The 18,468-nt window shown below is 39.6% G+C and overlaps 1 protein-coding gene across 2 annotated transcripts in view; it reads right to left on the reverse strand.

Annotated features, from left to right (window-relative positions):
* Wdr26 (WD repeat domain 26) overlaps window positions 1-18,468 on the reverse strand; it is a 43,193-nt gene that overhangs the window by 18,642 nt on the left and 6,083 nt on the right. For both annotated transcript variants that reach the window (XM_055609343.1, XM_055609333.1), the window contains exons 4-7: window positions 15,884-16,020; window positions 12,389-12,486; window positions 11,236-11,392; window positions 5,411-5,549 (exon numbers count right to left, since the gene is read on the reverse strand). In XM_055609343.1, coding sequence (XP_055465318.1) covers window positions 5,411-5,549; window positions 11,236-11,392; window positions 12,389-12,486; window positions 15,884-16,020 — 531 coding nt within the window. The remainder of the gene's footprint in view (window positions 1-5,410; window positions 5,550-11,235; window positions 11,393-12,388; window positions 12,487-15,883; window positions 16,021-18,468) is intronic.

Below are 18,468 nucleotides of genomic sequence, written 5' to 3' on the forward strand. Positions count from 1 at the left end.
AACAAAACATAAAGTGTTAAGGAGAGGGTGGGAACAGATATACTGATGAAGAACCAGAAGGAAAAGACTCAAGAAACACAAAATAAGCTAAGCCAGCAGTTACACACACACACACAAGTCAGAACTAAAGAGAAGAGAGGAGGATACTCTGAATGATGCTCTAGGTTCAATCCCCAACACTTTGGGGTGGGACAGAGAACAAACTCCAAGCTTCTGTTTTAAGAAGTAAAAAGAAAATAAAGCAAATTAAAAAAAAAAAATCTAGTAATATGTTTTAGGTATTGGACTAGAGCTACTGAGCCCAACTCAAAAATATATTAAGATTTACTTTTACTTATGTGTTTGTTGGGGTGAGAGTGGGTGCAGAAGTCAGAAAAGGGTGTTGGGTCCATTGGAGCTGGAGTAACATGCAGTTTTGAGTGGTCTGAATGGCCTGATATTGGTGCTGGGAACTGAACTGGGGTCCTCTGGAAGATCAGGAAACGCTCTTAGTCCCGGGCCATCTCTCTAGCCCCTTGAGCCTGATTTTAAGCCTGGGATAGGAAGAATCCACGTGATGTACTATAAGCAACTAGAGACCGGTCTGAAACTAGTCTGATAAAATTAAAATCTCCTAGCTCCAGAAATGGAACTGTGAAGTAGATTGTTCATTACCCTGTTTATTCATAGGCCCCTAAATCTCTCTTTCATGACAGATTAGTCTAACCCAGGATCATGAGAAAATCAAACATTTAACAACACAACTTCTGACCTCTCTGAGGTGCTAAGAGGCATCACATATCTGAAGCTGATCAACAATAGTTCACACTGGCTTGCATAGTCTTTTTTGATTAAAGAACGAAATCTGGACAAAACAGTACTCCAGATAAACATAAAGATTTGCTTCTAAATTAAAACACCCCCTGTTGTTGATTTTCCCCCAAGAACAGGGTCAACTTCTCAAATAGTATTTGAAAAGTACTACCATATCAAGAGTTAATCAGTCTCAGAGTACTTTGTATACACAGCCATCTAAAAATCACCCTCACATTTCAGATTGTAATCTATGCATTAATTCTGCATTTCTAAGTTAATATGGTCAAGAAAAAAAAAATCCTTACAATTAATACCTATTACATTCTGCATACCAGTATTTCAAGAAAAACTCTGGGAAACACTGGCATACAAATCTAAACTCCTCAGCAAAAGACACAAAAGATTTGCTTTACTAAGTTCACCTCCTGGTCTCTCAAAAGGCACTAGGCTGTTCCTAACCAGTTTTGCCTAAGTAGTTCTTTAACCTTTCACCTAAAATCTTTTCTTGGTTTCCTTAGCTTTCTAGACATAACAACAACTCTTTTAAACTCCCACAGTCCTTTATAGACTAATCAGGGCTTATTCTCTTATGTTCAGTTGCCTAGATTTTAAAAAAACCTGGCATACAATAGGCATTTTATATTGGCTAAAATGAAGTGGGCATCTCACACACAGCTGCTGGAAAAACAAATGTAATAAAACCCCTTAGAATTCAGAGGCCATGAGTTGATCCCAAACTTTTCTAGTGCCATTTGCAACAACTTAAATTATTTAGAAGTATTCCTCCTACCAGAATACCCTTTTGTCTCCACATAGTTCTATTAAGGTACTTCTACCTATAAGGCTCCCTTAAAGCCCCATAATAATTCAATTGAATATAAACATAATGCTTATTTAATTGCATTTTATTCCTTTGATGGGGTTTTTTTTTTTTTTTTTTTTTATTATGTATACAATGTTCTGTCTGCATGTACAGAGAAGTCACCAGATCTCATTATGGTTGTGAGCCACTATGTGGTTGCTGGGAATTGAACTCAGGACCTCTAAAAGAGCAGCCAGTGTTCTTAACCTCTGAGCCATCTCTCCATCGGGGTTCTTATTCTTAGCCTGTCATCTAGAAGAAAGTTTCCATGGACAGAAGCAAGGTCTTGGATAAGCAGTGCCTGAAATTCAGTATTTCCTTTCATCTTTTGTTGTTGTTTTTGAGACAGGGTTTCTCTGTGTAGCCCAGGCTGGCCTCAGCTTCCTGAGTGCTGGAGCTAACCCCATGTTCAAGCACCACCCAGCTTTCTTCCATCTTGAATGTAGGGAAATTAACCAAGTTAATGTCTTAGTAACTGCGGTGATGAATTATTATAAAGCTATCTCTTACCTTCTGCTGGACCTCACAGCCAAAGTTAATCACACACCTTGAGGTCACTCACAACTGCGACTCTACTCAACCTGTTTGTTTAAGCTGCCTTTAAAAGAACAATGTAGCAAGGTGTGGTAGCACATGCCTTTAATCCCATGACTCCCGAGGAAGAGGCAGGTGGATCTCTCCAGTTAGAGGCCAGCCAGGGCTACACAGACAGCCTGTCTCAAAAACCAAAACCAAAACCAAAACCAAAAACCAACCAACCAACCAACCAACCAAACCAAAAAGAAGAAAACAATATAAACAACCAACCTTACCTGCCTTGCCTTGGATTTCCCAACCTAAGAGAATGTATAGCTGCAATTTTAAGTTATGTAAGCTTCCATGCCCAGACCCAAAGTAATGCGTTTGTGTATGTATGCTGTGATAATCATTTGCTGAAAACAGGATGAAAGTGACCTATTAACATAAATATCTACTATAAATGCTGGAAACAACATACGGAAATTACTTGATAGCATTTGTTTGTTGTCTGGGTCAGTTGGAGTCAGAAAAAGAAAGCAAGCAACAATTAGGAAAGCTGGGAACAGTAGTGCACGCCTGTAATCCCAGGCAGATCTCTGTGAATTCCTGGCCAGCCTGATCTACAAATGGAGTCCAGAATAGCCAAAGCTACGCACACATACACACACACTGTCTCAAAAAAAAAAAAAAAAAAAAAAAAAAAAGAAAGTTTTTTGTAAAAATATCTATTCTTCTGTTCCTTCCCCATGTGATGCTTTTTGTGCTGGTCATAAAAAAACACAAAAAGGCAAAAGCCCTTTTTGGGAACAGGGACAGACACACAAAACAACATTGAGGCTGATTCAGACTCACACAGAAGACTGGGACTCAAGGGAGAGAGAGAAGTAAAGAATTAATATCTGGGCTCATTGTTGGTTAAATTACCCTGAGGAAAAATGCTTATTATTTTTGTTCCTTAATGGACACCAATGAATTATCTGTGACTGAGTTTATCACTAATTCATTTAAACAGACACAGTATACTACAGTACAAAGAGTTATTAGGTAGTACAGTAGATAACAAAATATCCCTTAAAAGAAAAATTTCAAATTATTTCATGACTGCTGCAGATACCATACAATGTTATTTGTTACTAATTCAGAATGCTGACAGTCATTATCTGCTACAAAAACTATTTAATGTTAATAAAGAAAATATTAGGGCTGGAGAGGTGGATTGCTCTTCCAGAGGTCCCGAGTTCAATTCCCAGCAACCACATGGTAGCTCAGAACCATCTGTAATGAGATTTGGTGTCCTCTTCTGTCATGCAGGCATACACGCAAATAATGTTCATATATATAAATAAATCTTTAAAGAAAATAAAAGAAATATCATATATCATACATATTCATTCTATGTTGAGAGCCTACACTTCACTTCAATACTTAGGTTCCTTAAGTAATTAGCATAATTTTATACATATATGTGTAAATTTTATATATATATATATATGTAAGTAGATAAATAGATGGACAGATAGGCACATTGGCTATGTATTTTGGCTTGTGTATTTAACAGTACCATTTTAGGACAACCAATAAGTTTTTTAAATTGTTAACTAGGCATTGTAATACAAGAAAAGACAGACCTCCTTATTTGTAGCAAAGAATGCTGCGGTTTCCTGCCACCAATTACAGTATATCATAGGTAAGCACTAAAGTAGTACCTGTCTTAAATTTCTATTTTTCCTTCTATGGTGCCTTTAAATTATTTGCAGCCAGGCAGTGGTGGCGCATGCCTTGAATCCCAGCGCTCAGGAGGCAGAGGGAGTCCAGGATAGTCAAGGCGACACAGAAAAAAACTGTCTCGAAAAACCAAGCAACCAAATAAAATTATTTGTTGTGTGTGTTGTCTGGGCAGACACTTGTGTGGAGGCTCACATGCCATGACCTGCATGTCAGGATAACTTCGGAGTCAGTTCTTTCATCCTTTAAGTAGGTCCCAGGGAGGAAAATCAGGTCTCCAGGCTGGCATGTTCTCAGACTCCTTTCTTGCTTATTTGGCTAATATATTTATCAAGAGGCAAAAGCCGTTATTTTAGCTTTAAAACCAAGTTTTATTACTTTAGATGTTAGGTGAATGGCTCCTAAAACAAGTGTAGCTCCCTAACCTATTTGGAATCAGATTTTTTTTATTTTACTAATAGACAAAAATATTTGATTCATTAAAAGAAATGAACACACTTATTTCTACATTGTCTGTAGGCTTTCTAGTGGTAAAGACAATTATTAGTAGAGAAAACTTAGCACTTAAAAATCTATATGCAATAATTTTCAAGTATTATCATTGGGGAAAACCAGGAAACACTGCACATGAGAGCTATTAAACTATACTCTGGCTTAACATTTCTATCCTAGTTTCCTCATCTCAAGACTATATTTTAGCACCTCCGAGTCACTCAGAGAATTAAACAATCAACTTAGCACAATCTCTAATATTTAACACTGAACAATTAGGGTAATATTAATCTATAAACATAACAACAACAACAAAGTATAGACAAACTCGATCAACAGAGTAAGGCGTGATGATACAGCTCTAGCTCTGCCAATTGTTCAGAAAGGCTGGAGCAGGAGAGTTTTGAGTTCCAGACCAGACTAGCCTGGGAAACTAAGGAAGACCATGACAAACATGGCCAAAAAGGTACTTGCAGAGGACCACCACTTAGACATATGTATATTAAAAATAGGTAAGCAGCTGGATGGCGGTGAATGTCTTTAGTCCCAGCACTCAGGAGGCAGGGGCAGGGGAATGTCTGAGTTCGAAGCCAACCTTGGTCTACAGGGTGAGTCTTCTAGGACAGCCAGGGCAACACAGAGAAACCTGTCAGAACCAATCCTCCCTAGGGCCCCACCCCCAAAAGGCCAGTGAGTTAAGATTCAAAAGTACCCCCTCTTGGGGCTGAAGAGATGGCTCAGCACTGCTGCTTTTACAGAGCACCTTGGTTTAATTGCTGGCATCTACACGGTGGCTCACAGCCATCTGTAACTTGGATTAGCTGCATTCTTCAGGCCTGTGCAAGCGAGGCACACACATGACGTAAGCACACACACACACACACACACACACACACACACACACACACACACACAATGCACACAGGCACATGTTGTGCCAACATACACAGTAAAATAAATTTAAAAAAATAAAATTGCCCCTGTTTACAATCTAAGGACTCATGCAGGAATACATACCGGATCAACTTGCCATATGATAACTGTGGTATCCTTTGATCCTGTTGCTAGTTTAGTGCCATCATTAGAGAATTTACAGAACCACACTTCATTACAATGCTCTGTAAGTATCTGCTGAGTGTAACAGGGGAACTGCCTCCTAAAACAAAGAAATTCACACATAATTATTTTTTCAAAGCATATTTTAGCAATAATGAGGGCATTTAACAACTGGGGAAACTCCTTTTGGAGATCACATTATATACTGCAAGTATAAATATGATTAGATTTACAACTCTCAAGAATCAAATTTATTTTTATATGCTGAAAAAGAAAACACGATGACACCAGGTACTTTTTGTTAAGCCAACTCTAGTGAAAATCTCTATATAAAATCTTCAGAGAGGGGCACAGGAGGAGATGAGGGAGGGGGCTACAGCTGGGATACAAAGTGAATAAACTGTAATATTAAAAATAACAATTTAATAAAAAAAAACTTCATACTTTTTTGCTGTCTTCTGCAGGCTTACTTGCCTTCATATAATTATTATTCAGGAACTATGTTTACCCACTAGATGAATGACTTTAGTTGGATGTCCAACAAGGATTAAGGAATAATGCAGCATTTTCAAGCATTTACAATCAGGTAAGCTACAGTTAAGACTTGGTATAAGAAAAGAATATGGGGGAGGGCAGTAAGATGGCTCAGACGTGCTTGCTAACAGCTGAGATTCTGTCATCCCTAGAACACAGGCAGTGGGGGAAAGGACCGGCTCCTGATGCTGCCCTCTGCTTCCCCCTGTGCTGTGACACACACGCAGTTACTAATAACCAGGGAGCGAGGGGCTGGCTCAATGGGTAAAGTACTGGCCTGTGAAGACTGACAACCTGGTTCAATTCCTCGGAACTGTATGGTGGAAAGAGTAAAAATACCTCTTTCTGAGTGTGTTTTGCCTACATGTATGTATGTATTATACACATGCCTCGTGTACCATGTGGAAGCCAGGACAGGGTGTCAGGTTCCTTGGAACTAGAGTTACAGGTAGTTGTGAGCCATCATGTAAGTACTGGGAACCAAACTCAGGTCCTCTGCAAGAATAGCAAGTGCTCTCTTAATCACTGGGCCATTTCTCCAGCCCTCCTACCCCATTTTGAGACTCTTTCTTACTAGTGTAGCTCAGGCTTGTTTGAAACTCTTCATCTTCCTACCTCAGTCTCCTAAGTAAGGGGACTAATAGGTAGGCATGATCTTGCCCAGGTCACACTTTCAAGTTTATCTCAAAAGACGTCAATGACTTTCTCTCTGTTTTCCCTACCAATAAGTAATAGGAGCAGCACAGTGGTGTGAGCCTAAGGTCCCAACACCTGTGAACTTCTGGCCGGAGCCCAAGAAACCGGCAACACAGCAAGAGCCAGCCCTGGTCTCGAAACAAAACAAGGTGTGCTGGTACCCACATAGGAAAGGAGTACACTGCGACCTCAGCTTTAGGAAGTAACACCTGGCAACTTTAAACTTTTAAACTACTTCACTAAAAACTGCTTTAATATTCAACTTGCTTTTTTACTCTAAACCAAAATAATACATATTTGTGTCTTATTAAGCACTCTACTAGGTGCTAAGTACTGCCTGTGACCATTTCCACAAGATATTAAGTTTTAGGTTTGTATATGGGTGTTCTGCCTGCATTTATGTCCGTGTACCAACTGTGTGCACTATGTCCACAGAGGCCAGAAGAGGGCACTGGACCCCTGGAGCTGGCTAAACTGCTGTTAACTAGGTGGATGCTGGGAACCAAACCTGAGCTGTCCTCAGGAACAAGCATCCTTAACTGCTGAGCCACTGCTCCAGCTTCAGGGCACTAAGTCTTGAAACTAATGACAAGAGAAATGCTTTCACCCCGTAATCACAGGCTCAAAGAGCCAAGTATCTTACATGATTTTCACAACACTGTCAAGTAACTCAACTAAAATTTGAGCCAATGACCAGGTGCACTATCTTCCCAAATGTTAACTTTAAATAATATTTTTCAAAGACTGAATAAATTTTTTTAAATTTATTTATTATGTATACAGTGTTCTGCCTACATGTACACCTGCACGCCAGAAGAAGGCACCAGACCTCATTATAGATGGTTGTGAGCCATCATGCAGTTGCTGGGAATTGAACTTAGGACCTTTGGAAGAACAGCCGGGGCTCTTAACCTCTGAGCCATCTCTCCAGCCCCATATAATTTTTTATTAAACATTTAAATGCCTGAAATTGATCACAGTAACAACATTCACTTTGATTAGCATGCTACCTTTTACTAAGAACTCAGAATTATCAATCATTTTGTCTACTGAAAGCTGTCACTCACTCAAAATCAGCATTTTGAAAAAAAATTTTAGCATTTTGACTAAACTCAATCTTTAAATTGCATCTATAAATATTTTATAATAATCCTGTATTAAATAATTAACACTTATAAAACAGCCTATGAAAAGGGAGTTTCATTAGTTCTGGTGTAAAAAAAAAAAAAAAAAAAACTTAGAAAATTATTTCTTTTTTTAAAAAAAATGTGTTCCTTAATGGTCAAACTAACCCAAAAATATATGCACTGAAACTGATAAAAAACTGTATACAACTAATAAAAACTCTTTAATGTTTACTTGGGTTTTTCAAAGTCATAATTCAGCTATTCATTATCAATTCTCTATTCTCTGTGAGGAAAGAATGAGTAGTTTTAAATATTGACATGTAATTTCAGAAAATATCTTTCTAGCTCCAATGCCATTCTAGAAGAAAATAAAGCAGATGGCTAAAAACCATCAACTTTTCTTTTGAGAAGCTCCAGCTAAACTTAAGAATTGAATTCAGGCTCAAGTTTCCAGTTTAGCAACAAGGAGTACAACTTACTGAATTAATGCCTGGTGTTATTTAGTGTCCTTAAAAATCTATCTATAGAAAGAACAGCTGGGAATAGCTCCTGGTTCTCTGGCTTGTTAAACTGGGTAGGTACGTCCTCCCTGAGACTGAAAATGCAGGGGTGGGAAGATGTCTTGGCAGCTGAAGTCCTTGCATCAAGCAAGAGGTCGGGAGATCAGATGCGCAAACCCCACGTATTGCTAGGTTGACAGGGTAGCGCACCTGCAATCCCAGCCTCTGCAGGTAGAGGCAGGGAGCCCTGGCGCAAGCTGGCTAGAAACTTGCTGGACTGGTGAGCTCCAGGTTCCATGAGACCCTGTCTCAAAAGATAAAGTGGGAGAGCAACTGAGGAAGACTCCAATATCAACCTTGGGCCGCCACACAGATGCACCTCCACCTACCTGTGTCCCACACACGAGTGCCCACACACGTGAAAACACATTCATTCAACCATACAGAGCATACATTTGAAAAAGAAAAAAAATAAAAAAGATACAACTCCAGTGTAAAAAAAAGACTTAGCAGGTCTTGGGTAAGAGGTAGAAAAAAATCTCTTTGGATCTGCTATGTATAACCAGACAATAACCAAACTGCACTCAGGTCTAAGTCTCAGGACATCAAAACTGTAGCTCTGGACTTTTTCCAATAGTCATCAGATGTGGGAAGTGTAACTTATGGAAGAAAGATGAGGCAAAAAGCAATCCTAGATACACGATTAAAGGGATAGATAGGGAAGACAGACCCAGGAGGGGTCAGAATATCGATCAAGAGCCTGGAATATTTCTTTCAAAGAAGAGTGCTCAAATACTATAGAAAGCTCAAGATAAACTGGAAAGCAGCTGCTGCATTTAACTGTTCCTCATCAACATGAAACTCAAGTTTTATGTTCCGTTTGCTCTATAGGTATTAATGCTATACGAATCTGAAGAAAAAAGAAAGAACAGGGACAGAAGAACTATACAGCCGGTAATGATGTGAGAGCACCACTATGCACAGAACCCCGACATGTCTGCGTACAGTGCTTTGCCTGCACGGCTGTCTAATCTCCATGTTTTTGTTTCTAAAAATCATAAAGACCACCTGAGGAGCAACAAGAACTCTTTCAGTTCTAGCAAAATTCAGAGTGCTTTATACATGAAATGGTGAGTACCCAGTCCCTGAGGTGAAGGGTGGAAAAGGTAGACCAGTATTTGCTTATGTCAGTTCCACAGATCAGAATTAAGGAGTAAATAGGGGGGGAAATCCTCTTCTCATGGGATTCTGTTTCTACCCAGGAAGGTTTCTGACACTTCTGGCCCCATCAGGTCTAGCTGTCGCCTTTCAGTGTTCCCAGCAGAAATGCATTTATGAGCCACAAAGAAACTGTGGTTTACAATTTTAAGTTTCCAACCTCCTAAAGGAGCTATGAAACAAGGGACTGACCACAGAGCCTTTCTGTCTATGATAGCCCTCCACCTCAATTTAAACAACAAAAAAAAATTCTTTAAAAAAATTTCCCTAATAAGTCAAAGAAGAGTGTGAAGGTGTGAATGTTGTGAGGAATGAACCGTGTAGGAGTGAACAGTGTGAGGGTGTGGAAGGGGCCAATGAAAGAGAACCACTAATCACTTCCTAGCTGAACTTCAGACCAAATCAGGATCCAGCACTTCCAAGATGAGCATCACTTTTAAGGCCAAGAGCTCAAAGAATGTTTTTTTTTACAAGTGTGGTGACTGATGTCACAACTATACACACAGGCAGATTGTAGGGCTGGGGGTGTAGTTCAGGCAGGACTTGTGACTAACATTTGAACAGACATAGCACCAAAAAACCAAACACAAAAACCAAAGTAAAACACCTGGTTTAAACACATCTAAGAACCATCCTAAATCATTATCTGGATGCTGCGTAGTATTTATGGTTACTCAAAAGTTCCTTACCAACTACATATACACTATCATTAATGAAATTCATTCCTTTCATTAATTCTTCAATGAGAAAAAATGAGTATGTGGGGGCTGGAGAGGCGGCTCAGTGCTTAAGAGCACGGCTGCTCTTCAAGAAGACTAGGGTTCAATTCCCAGCACCCACATGGCAGCTCAGAATTGTCTTAACTCTACTTCCAAGAGATCTGACACCCTCATAGACATACATGTAAGCAAAACACCAATGCGTTTAATAAAAACAACAATAACAACAAATGGGAGTATGCGCACTCCAGCTGTCTAATTTCTTTCACAGAATTTGAAAGGGTTTACTTGCTCTCCTGGTAGTTTAAAGTTCTGATTTAATTTTGAAGAACATCATTAAAATAGAAGGGATTTTCTTTTCCCCCCCGAAACAGGGCTTTTCTGTATAACCCTATCTGTCCTGGAACTCGATCTGTAGTCCATGCTGGCCTTGAACTTGCAGAGATCCACCTGCCTCTGTCTCCCTGGTACTAGGATCAAAGGTGTGTGCCACCACTACACCCAAAGACAAGCATGAACCCTTCCAAGCTCAATTGTGCGCTTGGGTGTGCAAACATACACAAAGTTAAAGCCTGTTATTCTAACCATTTTTGGAGCCCTCCCTTCATTTACAAAATCAGAACTTTGATTACAGAAAAGTATTTCCAAGGCTTTTATATGCAGAGAATTAATTTGGTACATAGTTATACGCTACTGAACATAGAAGGTGAACCAAACCCACAGACAGGGATATGAAAAATTGGCCTTTGGGCTTCAGCTCCCAACTGTGGCTTACTACATAAACATAGGTTTATGCATTAGAAACTAATTTTATGATTTTTTTCCCACTAAATTTCAATTTTAGTAGTCCTGGGTTTTACTGTGAATAAATGGCAAATCAGATATGAACTGTTATAGGTACACAAAGAAACCCTAGAAAATGTTCTAGTAAAGTTCATAATTCTAGCTGTAAAATGGTACCATTTGAAAAATGTAAGAAGTTTCCCTCTTACCTACTACAAACATGGTCTGTAAGCAGAGACGTGGAGTCTAGGCTACTGTCGAGTTTGGTATTGTGGAACAGGCACCGGTCCCTTTGTAGCTCCACCGCCTGTCGCAGGAGGGCCTGTAAACGCCGTGGGGGGAGCATCACTGATGGCGGTAAATAGGCTTTAATAAAAGATATTTTAAGAAAGAGAAATAAAAATAATAATAAAGTATAAAATGTATTTTAAGACATTTACTCCTGTTGCGCCTTTTACCTCAATATTATTGTTTCCTTTCCACAAACAAGCTCTAGGGAGAGGACGTAGATTAAGTTTTGAGTATTTGTCAAAAGCTACAGTGATAACTGCCACTAGAAAAGAACAGATAGACCAGCTGTATCTTATAGGGAGAGTTTTGGGGAATTGCGGGGGGGAAAGACACCACATACAGAAAAATATTACAAAATTAAATAAAAGGAAGATGAAGAGACAATCCAATGATGATTATGTATCAGTAGCTGACCAGTTTACGAAAAATCTTAACAAAGAATAATCAAAACACTGACTGGCTAACATCCAGTGGCTACTTAATGCCAAGGGTACTGTGGAAACTCACACAACAGTGTCTTGACATAAATGTATTTCAACCCTCTTTTGCATTTCTCCAAGATAAATGGAGGGTATATTTTCTGATTTGTGAGATTTCCACACATTGCAGCATGATATAACAGCATGATTGGAATAGAAAGGAGATATTTTATATAAAGATACGGTAAAAATGAAATCCCCAATACTACTTGAAGGCAATGTAACACAGCTAGAAAAAAAATAAAATAATTTACCTAAAGAAATCCGGTCACTACTAAAGAAAAAACAAAAATGTAAAAATGCTTGTAACTTGAAGCTTTGGTTCACATTTTGTCTCCGAGCTTAGTATTTTCCTCCAAGGGAAACCTTGAGAGCACCGATAAACAATACAAACACAAGGAGAATGCTGAAACCAGCCTTCTCACTGACTACAGAGGTTACAACTGGTGAGTGTGAAAAATTTGGTTTAAAGGGCTCTTTAATGGGTTCCTCTTTTCCACACACACTCAGTAGAAGTATAGCTACATACAAGCTTCAAGCTGATTTCCAGTACCTACTTCTAAACTACAAAAACAACAAAAGTGACTCTCACTCTGAAGCTTGTCCAGGAGTTTGGACCGGGAAGCTGTCCCCTTGCCTTCCCATTCAGCTTTGGCCCGTAGGTCTTCTGCGTGGCTACACATCAGATACCTGCAACAGAATAGGCAACACATCTCAAACTCCATTCTTTGTAATATAAAAAGCAGTTTGTTTTATTTTCACAATCAAGTTCTTGCTTACACAAATCAAGAACATTTTTACAGTGAATTCAATTTATTAATAACAAATCCGGCACCCTCATAGGGCTATTAAAAGGTAGTATGGTATTACCTAAATACTCACCTAGTGTTATAGATGTAGCTTACTCTGTGCTAGGTCACGTTCCAAGTTCTCAGCACATGCTTCATCAAATGTCATAACCACCTACATGAAGCAAGCACCGTGACTCTATTTCTATAAATGAAGAAACTGACACACTGAGAGCTCAGGAAATAGTCTTTAGATGAGGTAGGCAACTTAGGAACAGAGAAGCCCAGGCATGCAAGCTACAGACCTTGCTCTTCACCACTGGGTTACTTGTCTTTCTACTGCACATACCCAAAATACACACCAAAACAGCTCAGCGGCTAGGAAGATAGTTGAGTGGATAAGAATGCTTGCTTGGAATAAGGACCTGAGTTCAGGTATGCAAACAGACAAGCAGGGCTATGTATGACTAAAACCCCAATATCACTCCTCACTATGTGGAGACAGTGGCACATAATGCGGAAGTTCCTGAACTCTGGGGAATATATGAGGATCTCTTGCAGGAAGCATACCTCCAACCTAGCTTTTCTTAGGGGAACAGGACTGAAGAAAAGAAGTGAAGGTCTTCATTCAAACATGGAGGTGAGATCTGGGAAGGTACTCTCCTGGTGCTCTGCCACACATACTATCACTTGTATTAAGGACAAGCAGGCAGGGTAACTAGGTGCTCACTCTGCTCCCTGCCTAGGCAAGCCCCTCCTTCCCCTCCTTAACAGAGGAAAGTGTCACTGAGCTGGTAAACAGAGCTCCTTATCTTCTTGCTACTTAGTATGGATTTATCATTTTGGTTAATGAAAAAAAAAAAAAAACCAAAACTGTTTACAAAGTGCAATTAATTATACTTAACAAGCCTCTGGAGAAACTAGATACTATAAATACTGACACTAAAATAATTTGGGGAGCCAATGAAAGGGCTTTGCAGGTCAAGGCTCTTTTAATACAAGCCTGCCTACCAATCCAAGTACAATCCCTGGAACCTGCGGGCTGAAAGGGAACCATCTCAACAGACCGTCCTCTGACCTCTACACGCGCACATACACAACACAAGCGGAAAAGGAAAAGAAAAAAGAATGTTCTGGGAAAATTGTTTACTTTTTAAAGTTTGCAAATTGACATGTTTGCAAATTGGCACAGGCCTACAACCCAAGCTGCTCCAAAAGCTGAGGTAGCCAGGGAAGCTCAGAGACTATCTCCAAATAAAAAGGAAAGCTCTGGGGAAATGCCCCTCAGTGAAGGATGCTTACTGGCAGCACATGAAGTCCCAAGTTCAATCCCAAAACTGCCCCAAATGGGCAAAACTATGGCTGTTTCTGTGCACTTTACAAAAAAATCTGCACTATTAAGCCTTGGGTTTCAGATGAATGTGCTTATGGAAAGTGGCACAGCAGAACTGAAAGGACACAGCACTGGCAGGAAGTGACTTTTTCTTTCAAGATCATTTCAAAATAAAAACCATGCATTAAATTGTATGATCTGGACACAGGTGATAGCACCTTTAATCCTAACACTTGGGAAGCAGAGGCAGATGGATCTCTCTGAGTTCAAGGCCAGCCTGATACATAGTGCAAGTATCAGGATAGCCAGGACTTCAGAGTAAGATCAAGTATCAAAAATAAGTAAATATATGTATGTGTGTGTGAAAGTCTGTGTACATTTGTGAGCTCTCCGTTATCAGAGAAGAAAAGAAAAAACAAAATTATGTAAATGCCATTTGGCTGGCAAAGTCAGATACCTATGAATAAGGTAATTAGAAATAAACTGTCAGCCATGGTATCGAAAAATCTAGCAGACTCCACAAGACCAAGAGTCAACTCCCCTGGGCCCATGTGGGCTTACTGAGACTGAAGCACAAACCAAGGACCATGCATGGAATTAACCTAGGATCCCTACACATATGTAGCTGGTGGGCGGCTTGGTCTTTACGTGAGTTCCCTAGTAAGGGGACCAGGGGACCAGCAAGTAGGGGCTGTCTGAATCTGACATGGGTTTTGCTGCCTGCTTTTCCATCACTTCCCCCTGGCGGGACTGCCTGGCCCGGCCTCAATACAAAAGGATGCATTCAATCCTGGTGTGCCTTGATGTGCTGGGGTGGATTGGGGGCTCCTCTTTTCTGAGGAGGGGAGGCGGGATAGGGGAGAAGACGGAGGGAAGGTGGAACTGGGAGGAGAGGATCGAGGGGGCTATGATCTGGATATAAAGTGAATGAATAAACTTTAAAAATATCTAGCAGACTTTAAAACTGCTGAGACCATGTTACATGGTAGAAAAAAAATGATATGAAGAGAAAAACAGAACAAAGAAGAACTGATCTGAAGACAGGACATTCGGGCTGGACAGGCCTATTAGATATACACATGGAGACTGTCAAATAGGCTACTAGAGATGGAACATTCAAGGATTACCAGCACAGCTGGATCTGTGAGTTCAAGGCCAATCTAGTCTATATTGTGAGTTACAGGACAGCCAGGGCTACACGCTGAGACACTGAATCAAAAAAACAAAAGAAGCACCACCACCATTAGCATACACATACAGGCACAGAGAAGAATGAGGTCATTTACTAAAAGAAGCCCAGGTTGGTGGCACTCAACTTTAATCCTAGCTAGGATGGCAAAGGCAGGCTCATTTCTTATAAATGTTAAGGCAGTGTGGTCTACACAGCAAGTTTCAGGCTAGCCAAGTCCATGCCTCAAAATAAGTAAAAAATACAACAGAAAACTAAGGGCTATAGTAACAGATAAATGATTGATGTTTATGCCCTTTATTGCTTGTTGTGATCCAAAGCCATGAAGCTTTTTGTTTGGTTGGTTGGTTTTTGAGATAGGGCTTCTCTCTGTGGTCCTGGCTGTCCTGGACTTGCTTTGTAGATCAGGCTGGCCTCGAACTCACAGAGATCTGCCTACCTCTGCCTCCTAAGTGCTGAGATTACAGACATGTACCATGGTGCCAGCCTGAAGTTCGGTTTAATCTTTCTTTTTGAGAAAATTTTGAAAGAGTATCTCATTGGCTATATGGATTTCTTCTCCTTTTCACTTATAAGCATCTCAAATCTCAATATACATAGCTAAATTGCTTGTGCTCACATAAGTGAAATGTATCCCGTACCAAGAGAATTTAGCTTTATCTAGGTACTTTCTATCTCAGAAAGAAAGTTAGTAAAATATAACTTTGGCCAATAGTAAGCTTTTACAAAAGTAACAGCCTCTTCATGAATCTGGATCTAGGAACTCCATGTCCTTACCCACTAAGAACATGGATGCGTTCTGTATTGTACTTCAGCGGTGTCAGCTCACAGCGTAGAACTTGAAGTGCCTCCAGGACCTTGCCATCCTCCAGGTACTCCAGGTACTTCTGCTGCAGCAGCAGAAACTTCATCCTCTGACATGACAGAAAGCAGCAGTCAGGGGAAAAAGTTGATGGAAGTTTCAGAAAACGTTTGTGCCTAAACAGAACAGTAGAAACCATCTACTATGCCTTCTGAAAATAATTTCATAAAACTTCAAGATGACTCAAAATATTCTGGTTACGAGTTGCAGTAGGTTAAATATGACTGCTCAAATCTATACATCAATAAAACTCTGAATGAATGATCCTCAAGCCAGGATCATTAGTGACTGAGGCATCATCAACGTTAAGAAAAGAAAATGAACACTGTTCTATTTCCTTAGAGTTTTACTATCAACATTTAAAACTATTCCAAGAATTCTAAATTTGCTTTTCAAAATTTCTACCAGAACAGGGCAGTGAGAAGTCTTATGCAACAAGCTCTGAAAAGACTGGTGAAGAAAAACAAACAAACAAACAAACAAACAACCCAGTTAATGGAAGAGTGACTTGAAAGTCACAATATAGCACGGTATAGCTCAGTGGTGTAGTGCTTGTAGAGTATGTAGAAATTTGGATTTGATTCTAACTAACACCACAAAATCAACAGTAAAAAAAAACAAAAAAAACAAAACCCAACAGCAACAAAACCCCCAAACAAAACAAAAAAGACACAATGTGAAAGAGAAACTAAGGGGATTGGAAGGTAGAACTGCTATCATTAGGGATGAGTGTAAGTGCCAAACTTGGGCTTCAAAGGGCACACTACAGGCTGGCATGCAGAAGTCTGGCAGTCCTGGGACTAACCAGAGTGAGCACAAGCTCCCTCACTGTCTCTGTGGTTGTAAAGACATGGGTACATCAGAAGGCTGGATTTGATGGCCTTTAGGAAGATTCAGTATGTACTATGTTTGCATATTTCTAATAATCTGTTTACTAATGTGTTTAGCAACAAAGCACGGATAAATATTATTCATTCTTTGCCCACAAGGATAAAGCACTTTTCAGTTATGAGACACTTTATTTTTTTTTTCCCAAAGGGAAACTGTCTGGCTTTAATATTTTTAATGTCACTTTATTATCTTACTCTAAACTTGAAAGTGATGATCACAATCCTAGCAGTTTTTCGCCAGACAAGGGCAATCTCTATTAACTCTTCTATGTGGAGTGTCTTGAACTTTAAGCCTCACTGAGGAGCACTGTTGGAAGGAACCCCTCACACCTGATACTTGCGCTTCAGCAAGCGAATGCTCATCACACTCAGAAGCTCAGCGGGAAGTGGAAGAGCCAAGCCCACTTTAAAAAACCCAAGTTGCTACAAAATGGTGTCCAGAAATTACCATGTAACAACAGAATTAAGAGGATCATGAGCTGCTTTAATATTAAGCACTATCTAGAAATAAATTACTGATTATTTTATTGTGTCTCAAATACAACAGTTTACCTAATAAATCTTCACCTGACACTTACATATCAAAAATCATCTCTAGAGAAAACAAAAACCCTCTTTATACAAACCAGGCAACTACATAAACACATCCACTGTAAGACACATTCCTTATGTTTGTTATCTAATCCACTGTGAGATACACTTCTTATATGTTTGGTAGTCTAACCTTAAAGCTTTAGGTAACATACACACACACACACACACACACACACACACACACACACAAACAAAAACTTTTAAACTGAGCCCTACTCCTGTAACTAGGAAAATTGCACTTACCGATTTACACATAAAGTTAGACTAATCCAAGCTTCAGAAACAGACTAATTACCAAGATGCATTAAAAGCATGTTGCATATGTATCCTTAACCTTATTTTTATATGAAAAAAAAAAATACTTTCAAGTGCACCAGGAGACAAAAATCCCAAAATTAATTTTAAAAAATCTTAAAAAAAAGGGGGGGGGCTTATATTTCAACTTATAAGGGCTATTGCCATCACTTTCTTAAAAAAAAAAAACTACTTCATTTTCTACGTTATCTGCACACTGTTGAAGGTTTCATTAATTTAGTGTATTTTTAATTCAAACTTAATACCACATGTAACTAGTCGGCATGAAGTTCATTCCCTCATTAAGTCCTCTCAGCATCAGGAAATGGGAAACATTTTCCCGTTTAACTGCCTAAGGCCCTAACCCTTGAGGTCCCTCAAGCCGGTGTGCACAGGGGGCAGGGGCAGTGCCCAGATGCTACCTCTCCCTTATTTTCTCATCAAGATTCTGACAGAATATGCTGCTGTACTCTATGGAGCAAAGATTGGGCACAGGATGTAAAAGGAAGGCAGACTAAACCTTTAAGTGAAGCCAATACAAACACATATTTCTGTATATACAGAGAATGCTATAAAAGCAGCACAAGAACATTTTCATGAGTCATTTCATCCAAATTAAGACAATGAACACCCTCAACTGGGCATCAAAGCTTGGCCTAGTGCGTGACAACGAATGTGCTGCTAAACAAACATAGCTAAAGCACGTGTTGAGGAAAAATGAT

Source organism: Psammomys obesus, unplaced genomic scaffold, assembly GCF_907164565.1.
Source record: "Psammomys obesus unplaced genomic scaffold, mPsaObe1.curated_primary_1811, whole genome shotgun sequence".
Classification (NCBI taxonomy): Eukaryota; Metazoa; Chordata; class Mammalia; order Rodentia; family Muridae; genus Psammomys; species Psammomys obesus.